General features: G+C 43.9%; 1 protein-coding gene across 9 annotated transcripts in view; it reads right to left on the reverse strand.

Annotated features, from left to right (window-relative positions):
• Positions 1–25254, reverse strand: part of LOC119445733 (monocarboxylate transporter 4-like) — a 228214-nt gene that overhangs the window by 67095 nt on the left and 135865 nt on the right. Inside the window, exon 3 of one of the 9 annotated variants that reach the window (XM_049663564.1) lies at positions 23079–23222. The exons of the other annotated variants lie outside the window; for them this stretch is intronic. Coding sequence (XP_049519521.1) covers positions 23079–23222 — 144 coding nt within the window. The remainder of the gene's footprint in view (positions 1–23078; positions 23223–25254) is intronic. 9 annotated transcript variants of the gene reach the window in all.

A 25254-nucleotide genomic window follows, 5' to 3' on the forward strand; every position in this document is an offset into this window, starting at 1 on the left:
CCACAAAACATGTCTCTGCGTTCACACGCACCCTGCACGGCCCTGCCCATAAAGGTGATTAACTTCAACAGTGTAGTGCTGCATCGAGCTCACCCATTTTTGAGCGTTGTCTATGTGTTTGGGCAGCAAGAGAATGCAAAAACGAACGTGTCAACCTCATCAGTGCGGCCTAACGTCAGTGTTAGAGTTCGGGAACCGTAATGCGCTAACTGTGCGTGGCGTAGAAATGCGCTAAATGAGCCCGCGCAAGTAAGAACGTAAAAAAAATGGTATTCGCATGGGTACGCGGACAATAGCATCATGCTTGCAAGAATAACAGTTACAAAAAAATTAATTCGCACAGTCGATCAAGTGAAATACTTACGTGCGTGCAGAGACTGCTTCGCTGACCACTAAGTGCTTTTCACTCGCGGTCAGTAGTGGTTTACAGTCATATGCATATGTATTTATTCGACAATTGTTAAGACTCGACATTACTTTATTATGAAAATGGCACAGTGAGACGGTGTAAGGAAAACAAGAGAAAGAGCAGAGATGGCCCTAACGCTGCAATATTATTGGCTTATTTCGTTTCAGAGATAGCGCAGATGAACAATTCTTGCCGTACGCGATATCTTCAATACAAACTTCGCGCACGATCTACGTTAAGGTTCACCGTGAGCGAAGCTTGTTCCAAATTTAGACATTCGAAAGAAAAGCCATTCCAGGTAAACAAACGTAAAAAATAGCTAAACAAATATATCTTTATAACAAAGTCCTGTTATAATCCCTACTTGGAGTGACAGTATGTATAAATAAATAAATACTAAAAATAAAAATCTAGCAGCTGGGTTGTATCAGTCGCGCTGGCATCTGTGATCACTGCCGCGCGTCGGTTCGCTACAGGTACCACGCTGCTCGATAGCCACGCTTAAGCTTTGACATTTGGTTATAAACACCCTGCACCGCACCAGATCCAATAAATTTTGCATGATTGAGCTGTTCAGTTGCGTCAGAAGCGTATGGAGTAACCACCGCATATCTACCAACCACTGACACGCGTCATCGGGCCTCCGGCGCCTGGCTCTATAAGCATTGCCCGACAGCTACGTACGCGCGTGCTTTCGCTAAATGAGGCAACCCTCAATCGCGAAACGTAATGGTGATCAGATTCAATCGACGATACGGTCACATGTGCCCAGCAATAACAATGAAATATACCGCTGATTATCACGCCAGGTCTCGACGAAGCAGACGCGGCTGCAGCCGCTACTGACGAAGAAACACCACATCCACTGGCTGGGCTTGCTGTTGCCATGGTACACTACACTGAGCGCTCACGTGAGCACGTGAAACATGTAACAAGTCAAGCGGCACAAGACAAGCAAAGCGGAAGAAAACAATCGAAATAATGCGCGGCGAAGATCACACAACCGAAGTGCGGCCGGCCTGCTCTCGCAAGGCGCACAGTCCAAAATGGCGGTGACGCTAGACGTCGCTCGTGTCGGCCAATGGCGCTGCTCAAACGTCGGTTTGTGAAAAGGTCTATAGTGGTGTCTGGTAAATGCAAGTTTCTTGATTGATGCTTTATGCTTAGTACCAATTGGATTAAGTCATGATTTTAGCAAAATGTTTGTTTTCCAGGCAAATGTCATTTGATGTGTGTCCAAAGAACCACACTTTTTAATACAGTTGCTCATTCTTTAAGTCCACTGCTTGGTATTATGAAATGCATGTACCTTGTAAGCATAGTGTTTGGCCTTCAGCTTAAGGTAGTATTGGCACGCTTGCACGCACATAAAGTAGCATTAATACAAATGTGAAAACACAAGTGATAACACGACACAGCTATGTATAAACATTTTCACATGAGCAGATCACTCAGCGCAATCCTTAGGAAAGTAAGTAAAAATATAATAATGTGCTTATATGATAAACAGTGCTGATGTTTCAGGAGCATGGCCTTTTACCGTCATATACAATAACAGTTCGTTATTTAGGATTATAAAACTATTTGCCTTATTTGTGTCCAACTGCTCTAAATTTGAAAATTCTCGTTGATTGCATTAGGAAGTTTTTGGGAGTGTCTTGAGTCACTGCCAGAATTAAATTTGTAATTGGAGCCATCGTATGTGGGATAACAAAAAAAAAACATTTTGGAACCAGTTGACTGTTATGCAGTATGCTAAGTGTGCATATTAGAACAGTAACTTATATTTTCATTGTAGACATGTATAAAGTGTGTATGTATACATCTTTAAGTCGTAGACTGTGCAGTTTTATTCAGATGTGTGATTGTGTGGATGTAGGTTCTTCTGTATAGCATTGTCTAGCATTTTTAACAGTACATTAAGGTGTGAAACAAAGAGAAAAATATTGTTCAAACAAAATGGTTGAAGTTTACTCTTAAGAGGCTTAAGCACATTTGGATGACTTTACACCATGTAGTAAAACAAGAATAGGAACTGAGCTGCTCGTCACAACCATATGGCACCAACAAACAATGAAGACAAGGAAAGAAAAAAAGAACAGAAGTGAAGTGTACCAAAGGACAACTCGTTGCTGATGGGAGCTGTATTCACATCTGCATGATGCATGCAATCTTTTATTGAGTTAAAGCAACAGCTCTTCCTCCTGTTCACTTTGTTGCACGTTTCTGTGTGTGTACTAAGTCTGGCCCTGGAAGCGTTAGGCAGTGCCACTCGTGGCCTTGGTGCTGGATGTAACACATCCTTCTAACTGTAGGTGTCATGTATTATGTGAACCTAAGTTTTCTTGAATTCATGTACCCTGCAAAAGCTGCACTTGAAACGATATGCTATATACGCCACCATTGCCATGAGTAGCACTGGCTGACAGTCCCATGGCCAGACATTGATTTACCTTGCTTAACTATTCTGCAAAACTGTTTTGCATGCAAATGTGGTGATTAGTATACATGCGAAATGCCTCACAGCATAAAATTTTTGATATGCATCTTACAATTCTTATTATTTTGTTTTAACTCAGGATGCCATTCTACCTGTGCTGCATTGTGTGGCTGACCACTCCAAGGATCTCAGCAGAATCATTACACAGGTGTGTACCTTTGTGATTCTGACTACGGGTATTTTTGTAGTTTACATTTGGTGTAATTGCACAGATGAAATGAAAAACAGATTAAAATATGAGCTGACAGGCACTGTCTCCAAACTTTAGTTACAAAGGCAAATCTTTTTTCACAGTTGTCTTTATAGCAATACAAAAGAACGTGCACATCAAAACACCAGTGTCTAACAAGCAACATCATTGTAGTGTAGAAGAAACCAAAACATCATACGAAAACTTGTACTAAATTAGAGACTATTAAAATGTTATGAGAAACACCATTTCTTAAGAGCGACAGTTTGTGTATTGGAGCCTTGAACTATTTCTCGGGTTACTCTGTCTCGTTTCTTGAACCCAAGTGATGTCTTTTTCTTTTGGTTAGTGATTTTACTCAGACCGCTGCATATTTTGGTGCAGTCGGCGATCAATATCTGTGACTGCTACAAGTGGCAAGCCGCGCTCTCCGCGACGAATACTGTGAACAGTACTGTTATTGCGGCAAAAGTGCCTACAGCTACTTCTGTGGAAGATCATGCAAACTGAATAACCTATATAAAAGCATCAGGTGACTCCGCTAAGAGCCTTTTATGCCCTATGCACCAGACTAGGATGCAAGATTTAGGTTATTTTGCAACCAAGACGCCCACATACAACGCTTAAAACATGAATAATGTGGCGAGTTGGGCACATTGGTACATTATTACGAGAATTTCAGCGCAATAAAACAAGGACGACACAAAGAAACGACCAGGACAAGCGCTGAACTTGCAACAGGTTTTATTGTAGCGAATTTCACATATATATGCACTATCCAACAAAGACGTCATTATCTGCACATGCGTAGAAATACCATCTCTTTATCTGAGAGTTGTATCGATGGCATGCTAACACACCTTTCCTCTAGCCGGGCAATACGTTCTGCTTCAACAATTTCTCGAGTGAAGCGCGATTTGCTCTTCATAATGACAGACGTGTTATGTATGTCAGGTGAACAATCCTTACATGTTAAACATTGGCAAGCCAGGAAACCTTGTATTTCCCTTCATGCGCGTTTTTCACATAGTTTGCATGCTCCCTAACACTTATCCTAAGATTGACGCATCTCCCAGTTTGGCCAACGTACACCTTTCAGCATCTTAGAGGGATTTCGTAGACTACACTTTCTGCACAATCAACAAAGGGTGGAGGGTGCCTATGTGTTGTGCCGCAGGCTTGCTCCTTTCTTACCTATGGGTCGGTCATTGTGCAGAGCTTGGACAGCCTGTTAGGTGCAGTGAATACGACTTTTACGTCGTACCGCTGGGTCACCTTTTTCAGGTGGCCTGAAAGCTTGTGTACATACGGTATCACAGCTACCTTCTGCCTGCACGGTGATACTGTATGTTCACAAGCTTTCACACAACCTGAAAAAGGTGACCCAGCGGTACGACGTGAAAGTTGTATTCACCGCACCTAACAGGCTGTCCAAGCTCTGCACAATGACCCACCCAGAGGTAAGAAAGCAGCAAGCCTGTGGCACAACACATAGGCACCCTCCACCCTTTGTTGATTGTGCAGAAGGTGTAGTCTACGAAATCCCTCTAAGATGTGGAAAGGTGTATGTTGGCCAATCTGGGAGATGCGTCAACATTAGGTTAAGCGTTAGGGAGCATGGAAACTATGTGAAAAACGCGCATGAAGGGAAAGACTTTCAAGGTTTCCTGGCTTGTCATTGTTTAACATGTGAGGATTGTTCACCTGACCTACATAACACGTCTGTCATTATGAAAAGGAAATCGCGCTTCACTCGAGAAATTATTGAAGCAGAACATATTTCCCGGCTAGGGGGGGAAAGGTGTGTTAGCATGCCATCAATACAACTCTCAGATAAAGAGATGGTCTTTCTACGCATGTGCAGCTAATGACGTTTGTGTAATGAAATATATGTGAAATTGGCTACAATAAAACCTATTGTAAGTGCAGCGCTCGTCCTGGTTGTTTCTTTGTGTCGTCCTTGGGTGTTATTGCGCTGCAGTTCTTGTAATAATGTGCTGTGGCTTTTTTTTCTTCTTTTTGAGTCTGTTGTTTAAAAGGTCATTTTCCTTTTCAGTGTGTTAGATAAAGTCAGTCACAGGAAGGTCACGACTATATTTTGATTTCAGCAACACTTTATGTGACTTGACACAATTCCTTCACACGTTGCAACGAAGCTTATTTTTTAAATGTATGCCTTTCTTTCAGCATGGAAAAAAATCTTACATGAAACAAGGTGATAAGTACTGCTAATGCACTTGTACGATATTCCAACAGAAAGGTGAAAAGTAATAAATCTATGCTTTCATAAATTGTCTACCTAATCTACAAAATTTCCTAATGGGAATAAGACAAATTCATTTGTTTGCACTAGCCTATAACAGAAACAAGAAATTACAAACTTAGCTTTTAAGAGGGCCCTGAAAGGGGCCCAAGGGGGCAGTTGGTGTGCGCGTTCTCTTTTCTAGCGCAGCCATCGCCGCACATGGCTGTCGATGCAGCTGAGCACATATGCAGCCTGCGCACCTTGTTCTAGAGGTAATCTGCTGCGTGTGCAAAGAGTGGGCATGTTGACATGACGTGGTATTATGTGCATTGTCTTCCTGCTTTGCGAGCACCGCTATAATGTGACAAAAGCAGCGTATGGCCATTTGGTTATCCCAATTCTGGTGTAATGGCACCACAAGCACACATGACACAAGCCTCAGCTCTCACCTCAAGCTTTATAATCAAGAAACAGACAATATATAATAACAAGTGGTGATATGATGCGATGTTATCTATTAAAATTTTTCGTGCAGTGCAACTGATAGACGACTGATGCATTTGTCATTCTTTTTAAGTTTCAGAAGCCACAATTGCCTGGCATGTTGTCTGGTCATGATGCGTGGCTACAATGTGAGTTTTGTTGAACACAGTACTGCCGCCACATTTGTTAGTGTTTCACAATGCATGAGGGCAGGTTGTTTCACACAGATGAGTCATGCTCCCCCAATCACGCATTAATACAGCATCCCATCTGTCCAATGTAGGCACAACCTTTTGAGGACTCCAGACTGTACACAACACTAGTGGCCTAGTTTGCCGGATGCATATTATGCCGTAAGCCACAACCAACCTTCTTTATTTTTTGACTTCTGCCTTTTTTTGTCACAGCACAAAACCGTCCTAACAAGGGCCTGTGAAAAAATGATTTGCACAACTGAATTAGGCATGACGATGGAATATAATGAATGAGATGAGCCAAGTAAAAAATGGTCGCAGTTGTTTCGTATGCTCTTGTGCTTTTTCATGGGCAAAAGCGCATTTGGTCCCTATGGGCTAAATGCATTTCTTTCTGTAGGAAGCTTGTGAACAGAGATTTGCTCTGATGTGAGAAAAAATACTGCAGCCAGGAAAACAATTTGGTTGTTGCGTGTGGCACGATTTGAAGGAGGTGATGCACTGTGCAACAGAGGTTGTGTACAGTTGGCCATGGCCATCTTGTTATGCCTATATTGTATTAATTTGAGATTGGGGTGAATCGGGTTTGTGCCTAACAAATCTCATCCGCACATTGCAACATACTGCAAAAAATGTGGTTCATTCTTGTGTTCCACAAAACTCGTTATAGCCTAAAATTATGGAACTTGGACATCATAACAAGCACAACGGAATGTGGACCCAAAGAGACACAGACTGGATGGGCGCTAGTCTATATCTCTTCTTCGTGTTCGCGTTCTTTCCTGCTTGTTATGATGTCCAAGTTCTGTTATCACAAACAAGCCCAAACTTCTGCATTGAACAGAAATTATGACCAGAGAGTACATAAGATAATTAAGCTTTGGCAGATTCACAATGCAAAGGACAAATGCATCGCTCATTCTCAGTTACATTGGATGAAGAAATTGTTTTTGAATGAATGACGTCACTTCATATCACCACGTGTTATGTGCGATTTCTGTTTTGTTATTAAAGCTAGAGTTGAGAGTAGGCACTTGTGTCCTGCTTGTCATCTTTGTTTACTTTCTGTGATGCCATTAAGCCAGAATAAATCCATGACATGAACTGCCAGTCCATATAGCTCTACATTGTATGCAGTATGGCTGCTGGCCTGACTTTGACAAGTGCGAAGTAGCAGTAAAAACTTCAGAAGTGTAGAACTTTGGGCCACTTGGTGATGCATATTAGAGTACGGTGAAGTGCAATATATGGGACAATGTGAGGTGAGACAGACGGGCGAAGCTCTACTGACAACTGTGAACGTTTATTGGAAAATTTTGCTGCACCAGGACAATGCGCGCATGTGCCCAAGACACCTGAAACCAGCAACAAACAAAGCAGGCACAAAAAAAACAAGGAAATACGGCAAAAATTGCTAACAACATGTGCACGATCTCTTCTTCAAACGTGATAATTGGGAAGCATGTGTACGCTGTCAACTGCGCACAACTGGCACAAGAGACATCAAAAATGAAACAGAAGTAGAACTAGCTTAGCTGTGGCTACCTGTGAATAGCGCTTCTTTGTTTAAAGTGCCACCAAAGCCACGCTAACTCACGTATCAGATCCCGAATTGAAAATAATTTTCAATTAACACTGCTTCGAAAAGCTCGCATTCTAATTTTGTTTTTCCATGGCCTACAACTTCCACATTCTTCAACTACATATAGCAACCGCAACATTTGCAGTCCAAGGCAAGATCCAACCTCTTCTTCTTATTTCAAACAACTGAAGTGCTGCTACAGCCTGTCGTTCAGGTACTAGCCAGTCTGTCCCAAGTAAACATGACCGCTGCTTGAAGGAATTCTGCACATGACAGAAGTAGCGCATGAGACATACTGATACTCGTGTGTCGTCGTACAGTATTTCCTTACTCGACTACCCGTAACGCGTTTGCACAGTTGTGCCAACTTGCATGGTGCAGGAAACACAGGAACCACCCCATACTTCCCTGTGACTTTCATCAAGTTGTGTGAAACCTTATGCACATAAGTGTTGCCCCCTTGAAGGGGTGGATGTGTTTCTGAGGTTTCACACAACTTAAGGAAAGTAGCAGGGAAGTATGGGTGGATCTTGTGTTTTCTGTGCCATGCAAGTCGGCACAACTGTGCAAATGCGTCGCGGGTAGTCAAATTAGGAAATACTGTATGACGAAACGTGAGTGTCAGTATGTCCCATGTGCTAATTCTGTCGCGTACAGGATTCGTTAAACTGTGGTCATGTTTACTTGGGACAGACTGACCAGTGCCTGAGCGACAGGCTGCGACAGTACTTTAGGTGTTTGAAATAAAGAGAAATGAGGGATCTTGCCTTGCAGTGCAAAAGTGTGTTATTGTGGCTTTGGGGGCACTTTAACCAAAGAAGTGCGATTCCTAGGTAGCCACAGCTCAGCTAGTTCTTCTATTTCTGTTTTCTTGTTTATTCCTCTTGGGCCAGTCGTGCGCAGTTGACAGCGTACACATCCTTCCCAATTACCATCACATTCATAAGAGAGTGTGAATGCGTTGTTAGCGATCTTTGCCATATTTCTTTGTTTTTTGTGCCTGCTCTGTTTGTTGCTGGTTTCGGGGTGTCGTGGGCGCATGTCCTGCTGCAGCGAAATTTTCCAATAAACGTTCAGCTGTCAGTTGCGCTTGTCCCGTCTGTCTCGCCTCACCTTGTCCCGTCTATTGCACTTCACCATACTCTAATAGCAGTAAGAAGAGCAACCAACTCACCCGAGCAATAATCAAAGCCCACAGAATTGCCAAATTGAAGGAGAAATGTTTCAGTGTAGGACCTGTTTTGTGAACTGATAAGGAGATGGCATACTTGTTTGCAAACCAATGACCAGGTGCATTTTCCATGCACATACATTATTGTGTGTAACTGCTCCCTGCTTCTTAGGTTTTTTATGGCTTTTATCAAGCATTCCAGAGTACTTGACTGTTTGTCTGTTGTAAAATTAAATCAGTTGTCATTCAGCACGGCGTGTCATTTTCTATAAGCCCTTACTTTGTCTTTGTACTTGGCGCTGGTCCCACCTAAATATGAATTTCCAAATAGACTTTTTTAGATTATAAACAGAATACTTTTAATATGTATTTCATTACAAAAACTTTCTCAATTTTAGGAAGAAGTCCTGCTGACCCCAAGCATGGTGTGAAATGAAGAAATGGCACTCCACATCCATAGAGAGCTTGATTTCCCCTGTTTCATGCTTACTTGTTAACATAGCCAGTCTGTTAGCTTAATTTTTGGTTCTTCCCTATTGAATGCTCAAGAAAGGCACCAAAACTGTCATTCATTGAAAAAAAAATTGTGTTTGCAGACACTGCCATGCACAAAGCCCTTGACCTCATTGAATGTTTTTAAAAGAAAATGCAGCTTCTGTGTGCAGCAATAGGCTGAACAAGACGAGGGCGAACAGGAAGGTTGCGACAGTAGTGTTCAAGAGTTGGCCAACAAAGAAGGTCACTAGCTGAAGCCAACATCTTTACAAGGGAACAAATGGATTTAACCTGAGCCATTCCCTGTTCAACCAGCCAAGTCTCCTTGTCGAAACAATGTGGCCTATCCTGAGGCATACATATCCCGTTCTACCACTCTCGATAAACGATACACCAATAGAATTAGCAACTCGTGGCAAGGTCGTAAATTCACGATCGAAGGGAATGTAGTGTGCACCCTGCAAGGTAGCATGAATAGTATGTTATTTACTTGAATGAAATGCAGATTTGCTTGCCAGTTACTTTATCCCCATGTCATAATTGGAAAGCATGGTTCCTAAGAGAGAATAATGATTTGAAGTTCACGCAGTTTTGCTCCTTTATGTAAGTTCACACTGTTACGGTTGCTACACTACCAGTCCTGTCTGCAACTGCATAGTAGTGTTCCGAGTACGCAGCCCAATTCAATAGAAGAAGTAGGCTTTTTCCTCAGAAAATGTGCTGCTGCCTCACAGCTTGATGCAGACAAGTATTTTATATCTGGATGGTGACTGCAATAGGATGTGCTTCTTAAATAAGAGCGATATGCTGTTTCAAGTGCAATTAAATGCAATTTCAAATTACCTCAGCTTGGGGGATCACACGATGGGAGGCCAATGTGAAAAGGAGGATTTGATATTGTTACGTTCGATATGTTACATTACATACTGTGACGAATATCTTAGAACAAGGCACTTGAACATGAGAAAGCACGACTTATTTCATCTAAAGTTGCTACTGTTGGATATGATCAGGGAAGGTACTTATTCGTGACTCCATTTGCAACATGTTACAATGCTGGCTTAATATTTTGCACTGGGTAGATGAAAAAACCACTGCTTGCACAATATTCAACTAAACAAGGTAGCCATGCTAAAGTGTCCATGCAGAACACAACTCATGCACTATTAGAAAATAAATACACAGGGTGATCGTTTCTAAGTTTTATGGAATTTTTAAAAATTGCCTGTGGCAGACAGCATAATTCTTGTCCTTGAGCTGGACTATTTGAAGAGGCGGATTACTAGCACAAGAAATCGAAACGCATATTCAATTAGTTAACGAAAATTTCAGTAATTATTAACTGATTAGTTTACAACACATATTGCAATTAACAAATGGTAGCCAGAGAGCTTGCAATACAGTATCTACTTGAAATGGATTTCCAGGATGACACCAGTTTCGAGATATTATTTCCAAAGTGTGGGACGAAATACATGAACGTTCTAGTTACTTTTGTGCTTCAATGCAGAAGATAGCATTTTGTTAAAAATGTAAGTTGATCAACAGTGCATTTTTAGGGCAAGTTTGATGGCGTATATCTCCAAACTGGCGTCATTCTGGAAATTCATTCCAAGTGGATATGCCTTGCAAACTCATCGGCTACAATTCGTAAATTGCAATATGGGCCGTAAAGTATTTAATTCAAAAGATAATTAGTGGATTTTTGTTAATTAGCTGAATATGTGCTACGATTTGTCGTGAAAGTAATGTCCGCATCTCTGACAAATACAGCTAAGGACTAGAATTATGATATCTGCAACAGGTTATTTTTAAGAATTGTGTAAAACTTAAAAATGATCACCCTGTATATAGGGGACCCTGCTTGGAACTTTCACAAATCTAGTCATAAACAAAAAGACCAAGGATCAAATCCCGGCCATGGCGGCCACATTTCGATGGGAGCGAAATACAAGAACACCTGTGTACTTATATTTAAACGTACATTAAAGAATCCCAGGTGGCCCAACTTAATCCAGAGTCCCTTCCAACGACGGCGTGTCTCAGAATCATATGATGGTTTTGGCTCATAAAACACTATAATAATTTTTAATCTTTAGTAACCTGCTAAAAAATGCAACGCAATCACTAAGCCAAATGTTTTAGCTCGTTTGCGTGATGAGTCCCAATTTCTTAATTTAGTACTTAGGTATTTATCAGCATATGTTTTGTGCTAGTTCATGCAAAATACCACCTCTGGTCGGCCTCATTCTACAGTCCACTGTTAATTTTGGGTGGCTTAGTCTTGCAAGTTCAACATATATATAGGCTGCAAAATTGTGGAATGTCTGCCCAAAGTAACAGTTCAAACACATGGTTCTGTATTTATAGTTCAATATGGGACGAGATAAGATTTCTTAAATTATCGTTTCTTTCGTTTACTAATTTTATTGTGTTAGGACATGTAGAATAGTATTGACTGGCATGATTACGATGTAGTTTTTTTTAATCCAGACAGTTTTTAATGGTACAAGGAATGCTTTCGATTTGGCAGAAAGAACATATTTTATTATATTTGTTACATTTGGTGTCGAATAAATTTTGTTCTCTTTAGTGTGTGTGTGTGTGTCGTGTATTTTTCCTTTCAGCGAGTAGCAACTGCTCTCGAAGGCCCCTGCTGACCTCGGAGGCACTGCCGATTACTAGCATTTTCGCGAGGACGACTGTATGACAGCACAAGGTTTGCAAAGAGGGGCTCTGCGATCAGTGAAAGGAAAAGATGTCGAAGTGCAGCGACGGGTTCATTCGTCATTGGACCACGTGTACGCGTGACTTCGTCAGTGCCCAGGGCCCTCGATTGAGTCACGTGTGGCGAGCACGCGGCGAAATGTTTCGTGGTGGGACGCCGCCGCGCTTACGCAGTAAGTGGCAGACGGATACAGCAGGCGAAAGTGTCGGACGCCGGCGATAGCTACAAGAGGCGGTAGTGCTGGCCAAACGCATGCTCTGGCGGCAGCTCCTCGGACGGCCCCGTTCCCTTGAGCCTTGGTGGCCGGCGTCCGACATTTTGACCTATGGTGATCCGTTGGGTGCTGTGTAAGCGCGTGACCCATCGCCACCAAGCATTTCGCTTCGTGGTCGCCCCACGTAAACTAAAACGCCTTTAATTGCATCCATAAACTCTCTAATTAATACCAAAAAACGCCCTAAATGCCGCCTTAATTTCATCGCAAATGCTCCCATTTGGAAATGATAAAACTCCCATTGAGGCCTGCAACACCTCCCAGTCAAATGGGGGTAAAGTGGGCATATTACGGTACTCCCGTAGTATGCCGAAGGAATGCCCACCTAAATGGGAGTTTTATCGTACGCCCATTCTATGGGAGCAAAGACATGTACAAATGGGAATGCGCTAGAGGACAAACGAAAAACGTCCATCTGGGTTTTTTTCTGTTTAGTGCGAATCATCCACGCGAAAGCAGGAAAGCGGGAAGGCAGCGCTGGAGGAAGGGGGTGCAGCTTCTACACTGCCAGCAACAGCGTACTTGTACTTAGCGCGACTCCGGGCTGTCGTGCGCACCGTATCTTGAAAGCGATCTCCACACGGCTCTTACCTTTGTATGCGCTGTGCTTTCGCCGCTCAGTTTCCATTGAAGCGATAGACCGCACGAACTTTTGCTCGCTGCTGCTGCTGCCACGCTTGCTGACGCCAGCGTTTTGGCAGTGGCTGTAGGTCATCGAGGGTGATCTATTGATGTTTGCTTGTACGCACTGACACGAGGCTTGTTAATTCAGTTAGTAAGCGAATGGTGTCCAAGTTTATGCAGTCGATAAAGCTACTATCCTTACGCTACTAATTTTCTGTCGCAATTGATGCTTCGCTTTCGGGTGAACTGCGACTTATTTATAACGTTGGTGGCGTTTTCCGCACTTACCCTGCACTCGCTATGTTTTCACCTGCGTTCTAACGGCGCATCGGTAAGGCCAAATCCAAACGCGCCAAGCGCGTCTCAACGGGCTCGCTTGCCCGCGAAAAATTCATAAGGGTGTGCTATGCCACATGTCGATTTTATTTATTTATTTACTTTGTGATACAGTGAATCCCATCAGGGATTTTTACAGAAGTGGGTTAGAAGAGTCTGTATGTAGTGTGGTACAGGCATTCACATAAGGGTACAATAGAGTAACTACGTAGAATATGTTAAAGGTAATGAACCTATGTTAACAGCACTGAGTAGGAGAAAATGACAACACATAATGAACTTATTTCAGTTACATAGTATATGCTGCAAGAGAAAAAATAAGGACAAGCACATGAGATATAACATTGATAACATCAAACACAATATCACACCCCAGATTTCCAATTTACCTGGCAAGTAAAACAATGATAAACACAATAATGATAGCATCACTTACTCGTTGCTGACAGTACAGTTTATCCAGCAAGTTCAACAAATTTGTCAACGGTAGGCTGTGCGACCACCGTCGGTGCTAAAGCATTCCAGTCACGAACAGCTCGCGGGAACAACTAATAACTAGATGTATTGTTAGCGCGGAAATGTTCTTAGAGTGTAAGGTGATGGTTGTGACGGATTTCTCTAGATGTGTTATATGAAAGGTAGGTGTCAGAATCCACTTTAACCTCATTATGCAGGATGAGATAGAAAAATTTGAGTCGGTACAGGATCGCACGACTGGTTAGTGTATGAAGGCCGATCTCGGACAGCATCTGCGTAGGCGAGTCGGTGCATCTATATTTGTTAGAGATAGAACGCTATGCTTTTCGCTGGATAGCCTCAAGCGTAGCTATTTCATTTTGCGCGAACGGAAACCAGGCCACGCTCGCATATTCTAAGATAGGACGTATGAACGTCACATAGGCCAAGAGCTTGGCTTCCTTCGTAGAGTATAGCAAAGCCCGCTTTAAAAACATTAGCTTTCGCATCGCTTTGCTTGCCACGTGCTCCACATGAGCCGACCATCTAAGATCTGATGATATGATGACGCCCAAGTATTTATACTGAGTGACAGTGTTAAGATTGGTACTATCATAGCCGTGCAGAAAACTAAGTTTCGATTTCTTTTTTGTTACCGACATTGAAACTGTTTTATGAAAGTTGATCGCCATTTGCAAGTTCTCACACCATTGGGCTACCAAAGCAAAATCCTTGTTAAAACTAATTTCATCTTGGCGGTTTAATACTTCTCTATACAAGACGCAGTCATCTGCAAATAACCTAATCTCAGATTCAAACGGACTAGTTATGTCGTTTATGAACAGAAGGAACAGGATAGGGGCCAGAACAGAACCCTGGAGTACACCAGAAATTACTGGCATAACTTCAGAGATGTGGGCGCCTAACTAAAGAAACTGGCGGTGATCAGATAAGTAACAGCTAACCCAACGAAAAATTGGCCGATCACCTAGTATATTTTGAAGCTTTATGAGCAGTTTAGCATAGCAAACGCAGTCAAAGGCCTTTGAAAAGTCAAGGTAAAAACGTCTATTTGTATTTGGTCGTTAACTGCTTTGGCGACATCGTGTAGGATCTCAACAAGTTGGGGAACTGTAGACAGACCAGTCCTGAAGCCATGTTGGTAGAAATGGAGAACATTATTTGCCTCAACGAACTCTGTAACCGATTTTAAGTTAATATGTTCCAAGATTTTAGAGCAAGTACATGTGAGAAAAATAGGCCTATAATTTGATTGATAAGATGTATTACCCGATTTATAGACTGGCAATATTTTTGCAATATTCCATTCAGCTGCAAGGCATTGTTCGGAGATCGATTTATTCTACACAAAGCATAAGTATTTGCTTACAGGCTCGACAAAGCGTTTCAGGAAGCAGTTCGGGATTCCGTCTGGACCGTTGCACTTTTTATTGTCTAAATTTAATAATAGCGAGAGAACACTTGCTTCGGTAGCGACTGGTGGGCTCAGCGCCTCGTTTTGCTTTATGTTTTCTGGCCTGTAAGCATGCGTAATACCATTGGCAGGGGCAAGTACAGAATGGAAGAGTGTATAAACGCGTCTGCTTGTTTCTTTACTTTGGTCGGCGATAAAGGTTTTGGAGGGTTGACACAATGCCTGACATAACGCCAGAATTTCTGAGGTTATAAACTCAGCAAGATATTGTTTGTCACATTGGTTGGGCTCAGACAGCTCTTGTTAATATCTGGGAGATTAAAGTCCCCTCCTATTATTATGGCATTCACCACCATGTGTTCATGCATGTACTCTAAAAGCTGCTCAAGATATGATACTTTGGCTTGTCGGGTCTGTACACTGCGCCAACACAGACGTGGCTCTGGCCCAACTGAATCCTACACCAGACCGCCTCCACACCTGGGACATCTGGCATCTCTGAGTAACTTATACATTGGCGTAGGGGCAAAGCAACACCACCACCTCTAGTTGTCCTATCTTTTCGGACGATGGAGTAGCCCGGTGGACCCATTTCATGGCTTCCAATGTCAGCATGTAACCATGTCTCTGTCACCCAGATAACGCCAGGTTCAAGAGCGATCACAATCGCCTCCAGCTGTTCGATTTTGTTCAAAAGGCGGCGCGCATTAACATTGACAACTAGGGCCGGCCGACGGCGGTTTCGAGTGCGCTTCGTTTTTTGAAACTTCTACTATGTCATTGATTTGATCATCCCAGGTGTAGAGGTGATTATTTATTTTTGACTTTATCGATGCACAGGTACGTGGCGTAATGGCTTGAACTTATGGCTTCCGCACTAGACGTCCTGTATTTGAGTTTTACTGGTGTTTAGATAACTATCCATAAAGCAGTACTTTGAAGTGATGAGTTATGATGACGAAGCCATTTGAAGCCACAATGACGAAGTTTGGCAAACCATAATTCCACACTGGCTGAACCACCCCACTTGCACATCTCGTAGGCAATATTGTCAGAGCTCCCTTTAGACAATTATAGTATGAAACTCTATGGCATGAGGTTGAGCGGATGTGGGTAAGACTGCTTTAACAGCGACGCTGTTAGCTTCTAGGTGGTCGAGATTTTTCGTAGGGTAGTCGCCCAAGGAAGGGCAGCTAGAAAAGGGGTTAAAGTTTAAGTTTCCGCGTAGGAGAATTATCTTTCCTCGTGTATTCGAATTACAATCCGATGCTGTCATATCAGTACGTTGTGCGTAATTCATACTGTAGGAATTTTCTTACACATTTTATTTCGAGAAATTCAACTAGTTCAACAACGCACTCACGCCAGGCACATGGTGCTAAGACAAAAGGCAGCTGGAGGGCTTGATGTTTGAGTTTCAGCGTAACAGAATTATTTTTTGTCGTACATTCGAATTACAATCTGATGCTATCAAATCTGCACGCTTTGCGTAAGACGTACTTTACAAATTTTATGCCGCATTTTACTTTGAGAAAATGAATTAGTTCACTAACGCACTTGCGCTAGGCGGAGGGCCTACAAGAATAAACATGTACGCTGTGCTAACGATGCCCCCCCCCCCCCCCCCCCCCACCTAGCCGCCGCGGTCACTCAGACAGACCTGAAACAGCTACTGGAAAAGGGCTTTGTCTTTCAGTTTCCGCGTAACAGATTTATGTTTTCTGGTAAATTCGAACAACAATCCGAAGTTATCATGTCTGCAGCTTGTGCCTGAGTCGTACTTGACGCATTTTTTGAAGCACTTTATTTTAAACATTTATTCAGTTCAATAAGGCATCTGCGCGCAGCGGACGGCCTAGATGAATGAGCATGCATGCTGCACTACCTCACATGTGCGTGCGCGTGGCGTACATCGCTTGTGGTGCTGGTGCTGGCGTAGCATCAGCTGGGCCGGTGGCACTTGTCTAGTGTCCGCACCAGCTTCGCTGTATGCATCCACTTTCACAGGGTGGAACGGAGGCGGAATGTTTTCACAAAATATCGCGTCCGAGGTTCGTGCGCCCACAAGTATATATAGGTGGCGGCAAGCGTGCAGCAGTGTGCATTCACAGAAATTCCCAAGTCTAAATGGCGCTACGAGACTACGTTTTTCTTTTTTGCACGGAACGGAAGAGCAGTCCACGACCCCCGGGCGCATAAGCCAAAGAATGCTATACGCACTGAAATTCTGGTAGAAGACATCTCACGAAGAATATCGGCATTAATGCCATTAGCATTGAAGCAAGCGCGTCATGCACGAGGCATGCATACAGGCAGGGGTGTTTCTCGAGTTTCCCACTGGAGACGCAGCGCCATCTATAGCGGCGCCATCGCCAAGTGCACGCATGGCTTGAGCGGGAATGGAGTCAGACAAGCTTGTCCAAATACATATGTGGCGGATTCCATTTCGCCCAGCAACGGACACATGTTAAGGACTGTTTTGTCAATGAACAGTGCCACCTGCCCAGTGACCCAAGTTGTCGTCTAAAGGTTTATTGAAGAGAGGCGCATACCCAGTGAACCAAGTTGGCGTGAAAGCGGTCCAATAAAGAGAGGACGCTTACTCAGTGTCACATATCGAATGATCCTAGTTAGACCAGCGGCCGATTCCAAGCCCTGTTTCAAAAGCACAGAAGCCCGGTGAATTACCCATAACACAATTGGCAGCCGAGTGACCCAAGTTGATTGAAAAACAGTTAGAAACATAGATCAATACAACGCCAGTAGAAGGTTCCGGAAGTATCCTAACAATGATAAACGCAATTAAAGAGATACTCGCTACAGATAATATTTTATTTCTTTCTAATAAGGAGATGGGCGAAGAACTGATGAATGCGTCCACGCGTGCAATATTTCTAAAGATCCGCCGTGCGAGCTATTCATGGCAAATTTAGCTAATTTGTATTTTTCTAAGATTGAGGTGAAACGGCACAACTAGCTGCGCCTTCACTCTGAAGGCTCTTGAAGCGTTTTTTCATACCTGCGATTACCTGAGATAGCGAGTATCTTAAAAGAAATCTCCGAAATATTGATTTTGCATCAGCGCGCTATAGCGAAACATATAAAAGTGATTAAGAGTGATTTCCTTCTTAGAAACTTTTGCGCCGTGTGGCCATGGCAGTGACAACACGTTTTACAAACATTTGGCTGTTCCTGCGGCTTGGGCATACCGTTATGTTGTGACGCCTGTGTTGTCCACTGCACGTTGATCTGACCCGAGCGTGTTCACGCATCTCTTGTCTACGCAATTTTTCTCGTTATTGTGGTGGTGGGTTGTAGCAATAAGCGGGTTGGGTCCAGTGATCGAGGCCGGCAATCGCTCGGCCTCGTCGCTGTGGTGAAGGTGGCCGTAAAACAAGTTTACGTACAGCACGCGCGTCTTCTACAGCATGCAGTTGCTGATGTTTGCTTCCCGTGCGTACCCGCAGTACAGCGCTGGTACCATTGATGTTCGTGTCAACGGAGAAGACATCGCTGCACATATTTTCCCATGACAACCTCTCCGTGTCCCATCAGCCACCGTCGCCGCTGTACTATTACAGTCGAATCCGGACATATCGAAGCCGCATATAACGAAATGTTGTGTATAAATAAAGGCAGTAAAATCCTCTCGAAAATGTTTGCATCAAACTTTTACCTGATATATCGAATTACCTGTCTATCAAACTTTTTTTTGTGATCCCCTTCATATTCGATATACAATCGAACTCGGATTTAACGAATCTGAAGGGAATCCCCAACCCCAAACAGTTCGATATATAGGTAATTCGAAACACAAAACTAAAAATTCCGTGCAATAATTTTTATGGGATTTTACCGCTCTTCATTATACAAAATAATTCGTTATACGTCGGTTCGATATGTCCGGGTTCGTCTGTATCCGGGTTCGACTGTATAACCCATGTCGCAATTTTTTTTCACGCCTCCCCCAAGCTCAATCCAAATAGGTCGCGAAGCTTCGGGCGAAAAGCTGTTCAGACCAAATTGTCACCGACATGAGCAAGGGTGGTTATGGGAGCAGCGATTGAAGCGCCACTATTTGAGGAGGGAACAAACATTGGAAAAAAAAAGGAATTTGTAAATGAAACGAGACACAGTTTGATACATTCAACGAAAATAAAATTCCTAATCAATTATATGCGCATGGCGAGAAAAGAAAAGACAAATCTATTTCACTGTTTCATTATCAATAAATACCGTTTTTCAGCGCCCACCGTAGGAGGGGGCGTTGACACCGCTATCACTTGCAATGCTATGTAGCGCTTCAAGTGAGCAGGAAGGCGCGCTCGTAAAGTTCACCTGTTACAATCCGCCCCACTCACACATTGTGTTGTTTTGCTTGTCGACGTTTGTCTCAATTTCATGGCGCGGGATCTTTCATGGCTTGTTAACCTGTTTAGTCAAATGTAGTGAGTTACGACCGCCAGATAACTGTTTGCTTTAGCTGGTTTTGTTTCTCTGCGCTGGCCGACGGGCTTGGCATCCGACGATTGGACCAGCCCTCTATACACCCAAAGCTTTCGTCGGTCTCTGAAGAAAGTATGCATGTAATGTGCTGCGGTGCGATTTCAACACCCCTACGGCTGACCTTTTCCTGTATCGCTTTCCGCGCTGAAAGCTCGAAACGCCCATCAAGTCGAATAGCAGGGCAATTGAATGTGCAGCTCTAATAGACATGCCACCAAAACAAATTTCGCGCCTTTGAGAACAAAATGAAGGAACTTCTGTTTGAACGGATATGGCATCACAATGTTTTTTCCTCCGCCGGAAGTGTTCCCTCGTCAAACAGATGTCGCTAAGCACCATGAACCGCCATGTTTTAACCGTATGGGCTTCTATGGAAGCTTCGCTATACCATGTATATTTACCTTGCCTCTCCTTCGTTCACCGTAGCCTGACCAAGTTTTCACAAAGCTCACATTATTGCGAGAACCTTTCTTTAAATGCGAAGCATTTCTTTGCCTTGTCAGAAGCCAAGGTTAGATGTGAGGCCACAGAGATTTTCACCGATGTGCGTGCACCCCATGCGCCCGCTCGCCGGGTGCTAATGGCTCGGCCCCTTCTTGATGCACGCCGCGTGATGCGCGCGTTCTCCCACGTGCCCGTACGCACGCTGCTACTGGCGTGGTCGCGTGCTTGGGCGCCGTCTTACTCCCCTCGCTTTGCAGCTGTGCACGCCACAATTAGACGTGGATAGGTTGCACTAGGTGGGCTATGTTGCACGTAGACTTCCTTTTGCAGGTACAACAACGAGCCCTCAAAATTATCAAGCGGAACAGGACCGTATGTGTGCAAACTCTCTGCAGAGACTACAGGCGTTTGTGCTGCGTACCGAAGCTGCGGGGCGCAGGAACAGGAAGCGAAACGACCAGGCGACGAGATACACGCTGCTATGGAGCCGCAGAATGAAGAGCAGTGACGGGCGCACGAAGAACGGAGGCTCTCCAAGCGAACGGCAGCTGAACAGGACGCCGAGACCAAGCAGCGCCGGCTGGAGGACCAGCACTTTTGATATGCACACGCGTACTCTCAAAGACACTTTTAGATGCGAAGCAGCTCATGGTCGGGGCTATGTCCCTCCCTCCATCCGCCGTGCGGCGTCCACACCAGCACTGCGCAAGCGCATGCTCCTCCCCCTCCTCTCCTAGTATGTTTATGTATAGTATACGTACGCGAAGCTCCGGCTTCTGGAGGCCGGAACCGGAAGCCGGCTTCTGCTTCCGGTTCCGCTTCCGTTTCCACTTTCGTTTCCTCTTCTGGTTCTACCTCCGGTTCCGCTTCTACTTCCGGTTCCGGTTCCGGAAGCCAGCTTCCGGCTTCCGGAGAACGCTTCCGGCGTTTTGCCCGAATGATCTCCCGGTGCTTCGCCCACTCATCATCATTCACTTCGTCCTCTCATTATTCTCCCGCAACGCCGCGATGACTGCCATGGACAGCACCAGCGTCAACGCCAGTGTCAGCGCCGTGGACAGCGCCGCGGAGAAGAGGGCTCGAGCCGCTGCCACGAAACGGCAGCGGCGACAGGCCGATCTGAAAACTAATGGGAACTTGAGTCGACCCTGGCTGCTTCGCATACTAATCAGGGTTCCCCAACCGGAAGATGGTGTAATTTTTTTTTCGGATACAAAAGCCTCCGCGACCAGCTCTTGTTCCGGTCGTACGTCGTCAGGGTGTCTCAGCCTGCGCAAATAGTGGTCATCGCGCGGGCACCGCAGGCGTATCCACGGAAGGACGCGAGTTCGTTCGGGCTGTGTGCCACGTGCAGGGAAGAAATACTTCTCATTGACTTAGATATTAATCGATAATTTTTTACTACCCACGCAAGCCCGTGCAAATGCACCTGTACAGGCAACAGCTTTAGCAGCCAATCTGCATTCTCAAGGCAAGTGCTGTATTGCTTTCAAGAAACGTGCAGATTTATTGCATTCGTGAACTTATTTTGAAGGCTATGCAAAAAGAAAATATGCATCCTACTAAAAGTTAGCTTATTAGAAATGGCATCTTTAAAACATTCCCAGTTACGTTCCGTAAGATGCCAGTCGAATCTCTCGCACGAGTGATATTACTCGCCCGGGCTGCTTAGAATGAACAGAGGTGGCTAAAAACGTGGAGAGTGGCGCCGCTGCAATCGCTAGCGATGCGCATTGCGAAAACTCCGTAATAAACTGCAATCGTTATGCAGAGCACTTGAATATGTGTTTTCATGATCGGAAGTACCTACCCTACCGACTAAGTACGTTTTACACAACCAGAAAAATTGTTTCAGGGTGCCTTTAAAGGCTTCCCGCAGTCATCTACTACACAATGTGAAAGGTGTGGTAGCACGCCTATCTTTGAAATTAGGCGATTTGTTGTTATTAAGTGCACTGTTCTGTGGTTTGCTTCGTTTGCTGTATCCTATGTCGCACTGTTAAAAGCTTTAATTTAGCAAAGTATCTCATTGAGCCCAAGCAAACACGCTGTTAACTTACAGTTGCTTCCATCCGGTGGTGATTGTTGGATGTCGATTGGATACGAAGGATATCGCCTTCATACAGCGATGAGAACAGCTTGCACACGTTGTGTGCCGCCTATACAGGGTATCTCACCTAACTTTAGCCCAGGTTCTAAAATAGACTGGCAACCTAATAACAGGAAGTGACAAAAATATTCAGGAAGTGACATTGTTGGCCACTCGTTGAAGGACGTCGCACTATCTTTTTGTACTATGTCCAATTGTATATTTAGGCGTATATGTACTAGTCTAACTCGCAAGGCTTAAATTTCATTGAAAAATCTTTCATGGAGAAGTTGTACAGCGCCTACTCAACGTACGAGTCGCCACTTTTTACGTCGCTATTTAAGATGTAATAATTTATGTTAAAAAATTAAAAAATAAAAGTACACAATACGAGTCGCCATATGTTTGAACAACGTCGCAATATCTTTCTTATCTTATATACGTACCAAATAATGTCACTCGTATATTGGTAGGAATATAGGTCATTCTTGTGTTCATGATATGTGTATCAACAGCCTACTTTACTCCGTATTGTTGATCTCGTGAAATTCATTGTTGCTTTATTTGCCTGGCTTGCAATAAGAAAGCACAAGCCGTTAGGATTTCTTCTCAAACAGCTTAATAATCCAAACTGCAACATTTTCCATCACATAAGTTTCTTGCTGCAGGTTAAATTAGGTGAGATTACAGGAGAGTAGTAAACTTTAGAATCTTCAAGACCGTAAAACATGACTCCAAAGCACTGTATGGAATATTATGCGAATATTTTCAAAGTGTTAGCCCGGTATTTCGCAAAGAAGAACGCCCCCACCGTCACTTTATCCAAGAATCTTTCGTAAAACTCACCCACCTGTTTACGTTAGGCGCTATAAAGTCCGATGAACGATAAACTAACATACTCTCATCACTACGCATACCTTGTATCACTCCAAAGGTCAGAGAAAGCCAAGCAATGTTGGGTGCGAAGCTAGATGCCACGACGCCTGCAGAAGCCATGATTCCACCTAGAAGGGTTATCTGGTAGATGGAGAACTTCTTTTGCACGACGCTGACAAGAAGGCCTGAAAAAGCATTATTTTCAATATATATTCACATCATGCTTGCTGAAGGCCGTCACAAGACAGAATGCGGACTTTGCAAAGCTGTAAATATAAATTTTGAAATATCTGGTACTATTGGAGAGCAAAGAAGCTTCCGTGCCTATACTGACTTCAACCTAAAGGACCTTACGTTGTGAAACACATTACATAGCTTTCTACTATTACAGCCCTGGATGAATCTTTGGGAAGCGAAACGACATCATTATTTTACCATTACAACGCTTAATCGCTCGATACCGACTTTACTATTTCGGTGTCGCCGTCTTCCCAGTTACCATGCAGCGCCTATGCTATCGTCTTGTTGTCCTTGTGCATTTGCCAAGTTACATCTTTGCTTTCTCCATTAGAAGAACTGCTGCCAACTTCACCGGAAGGGAACGGCAGTTATTCCGCTGCGATATTGTGCTGTTGAGAACCCGGAGCTTCATTCACTTAGCGTTATGATGCGCGGGGCTTCCAACGCGCGAGACAGACACGAGAAGGGGTGGCGTCCTCGTGCACGCACACTTTAAAGAAATAAATGCAGAAATTATTCTAAATTGCGTTCGACCAGCCGTAGCTGCAGTCAATATGCCGGGTAATCTAATTGAAATCAAGAGCAAGACACATTGTCTGTCTACGCGGAAAGGTGTGGAGCTTCCGTTAATCGGTGCTGCACCTGGATTCAGGAGCCACCTAAACTATGGTTAGTTTTCTGCGATTCCAAGAGTCTCTATTAAAGCCTGTGAGGCGTTGTGCACTACTGCGCCTGTTGACAACAGATTTGATATAATCGAACACTTAACCATTTTGACAAGCACTGACCACGGGACTTACGTACTATTTCAGTGGGACTCGTGACACTGCCACATTCGATTGAATTAATGCACCATTTAACACGTCTAATCAGCTAAGTGGAGCCATCAGTGCGACCTCATTTTCCATTTATGAACGTACTGCGGCTCCGCTTCGCTCACTTCGAACACAATGCCACTATGGTAATCAAACGTTTTACCCATATATCGTCTGCATTTACTGCACCCCGAGGATTAAATAGATAGCGAGAGTAACTATGGTGATGCCTCGTTTCAAACTCTGCACTGGGGGAGAGAGAAGCGGGAAGGAAAGGAATGAGAAATCGGGAAAAAGGAAAGGGATGAGGAGTCATGCGCGCCCACACGATATCGTTCACTTTGCAATCAAAGGCGATCTCAGAAAACAGACGTCTTTTAAAAGTGCAGCAGGATTCTGGCAGCTTTCTGGGCCGATGACGGTCGGGTCCATGGTTCCAGCTTAATTTCATTCATGGACGCTCTCTCGTCCGCTTATCTTAAAGATGCATGCAGACTGCCTTTTGTCATTGAAAAAAAAGGGTAGTCGACCTGGATGTGTTTTGGTCTTGCTGCAATCACCAATGCTCAACGAGACACGGCCCATCATGACAATGCGAAAACAGTAGGCGCTTGTAAAAGCGGTACCGAGCCACAAGCGACAGAGTGTAACTGGCGAATAATGTATACAGAGGTAGCAGTGGAAGTCGCAATAAGGGTCAAAGGAGCGTAGTCGCTAGTTGACCTATTGTGCTAACTGCAATTCTTTAATACACTGCAAATCCATCAGGTTACCATGCTGCATTAGACCTGGACAATAGAAAAGGGCATGCTAGACTTGTTTGAGGAGATTTCTGCTTGGTTAAATTTTTAACACTTTGCAGACGATGCCGCAATTGCCTGGCTGCCAGTAAAATCTGACGGTATGCCAGTTTTCAGTATGGCAACATGACTATGGTGCAACGTTTGGCTGATATCATATCTTGATATCATTACCCTAAGCCGACGAGTTGTTAGTAACAGAACCATTGGTGTCTACATGCACAGAATCAGATTATAACTGGTATAAGTGCTGTAAAGTGACTTGCTTCAGAGAGAGAGAGAGAGAGAACTATCTGCGGCAAGTTAGCCTTCTTTCGAATACCAGAAAAACAAGACCTTAGAAATGCTTCTCCGAGGAACTA

Source organism: Dermacentor silvarum, chromosome 3 (assembly GCF_013339745.2).
Source record: "Dermacentor silvarum isolate Dsil-2018 chromosome 3, BIME_Dsil_1.4, whole genome shotgun sequence".
NCBI lineage: Eukaryota > Metazoa > Arthropoda > Arachnida > Ixodida > Ixodidae > Dermacentor > Dermacentor silvarum.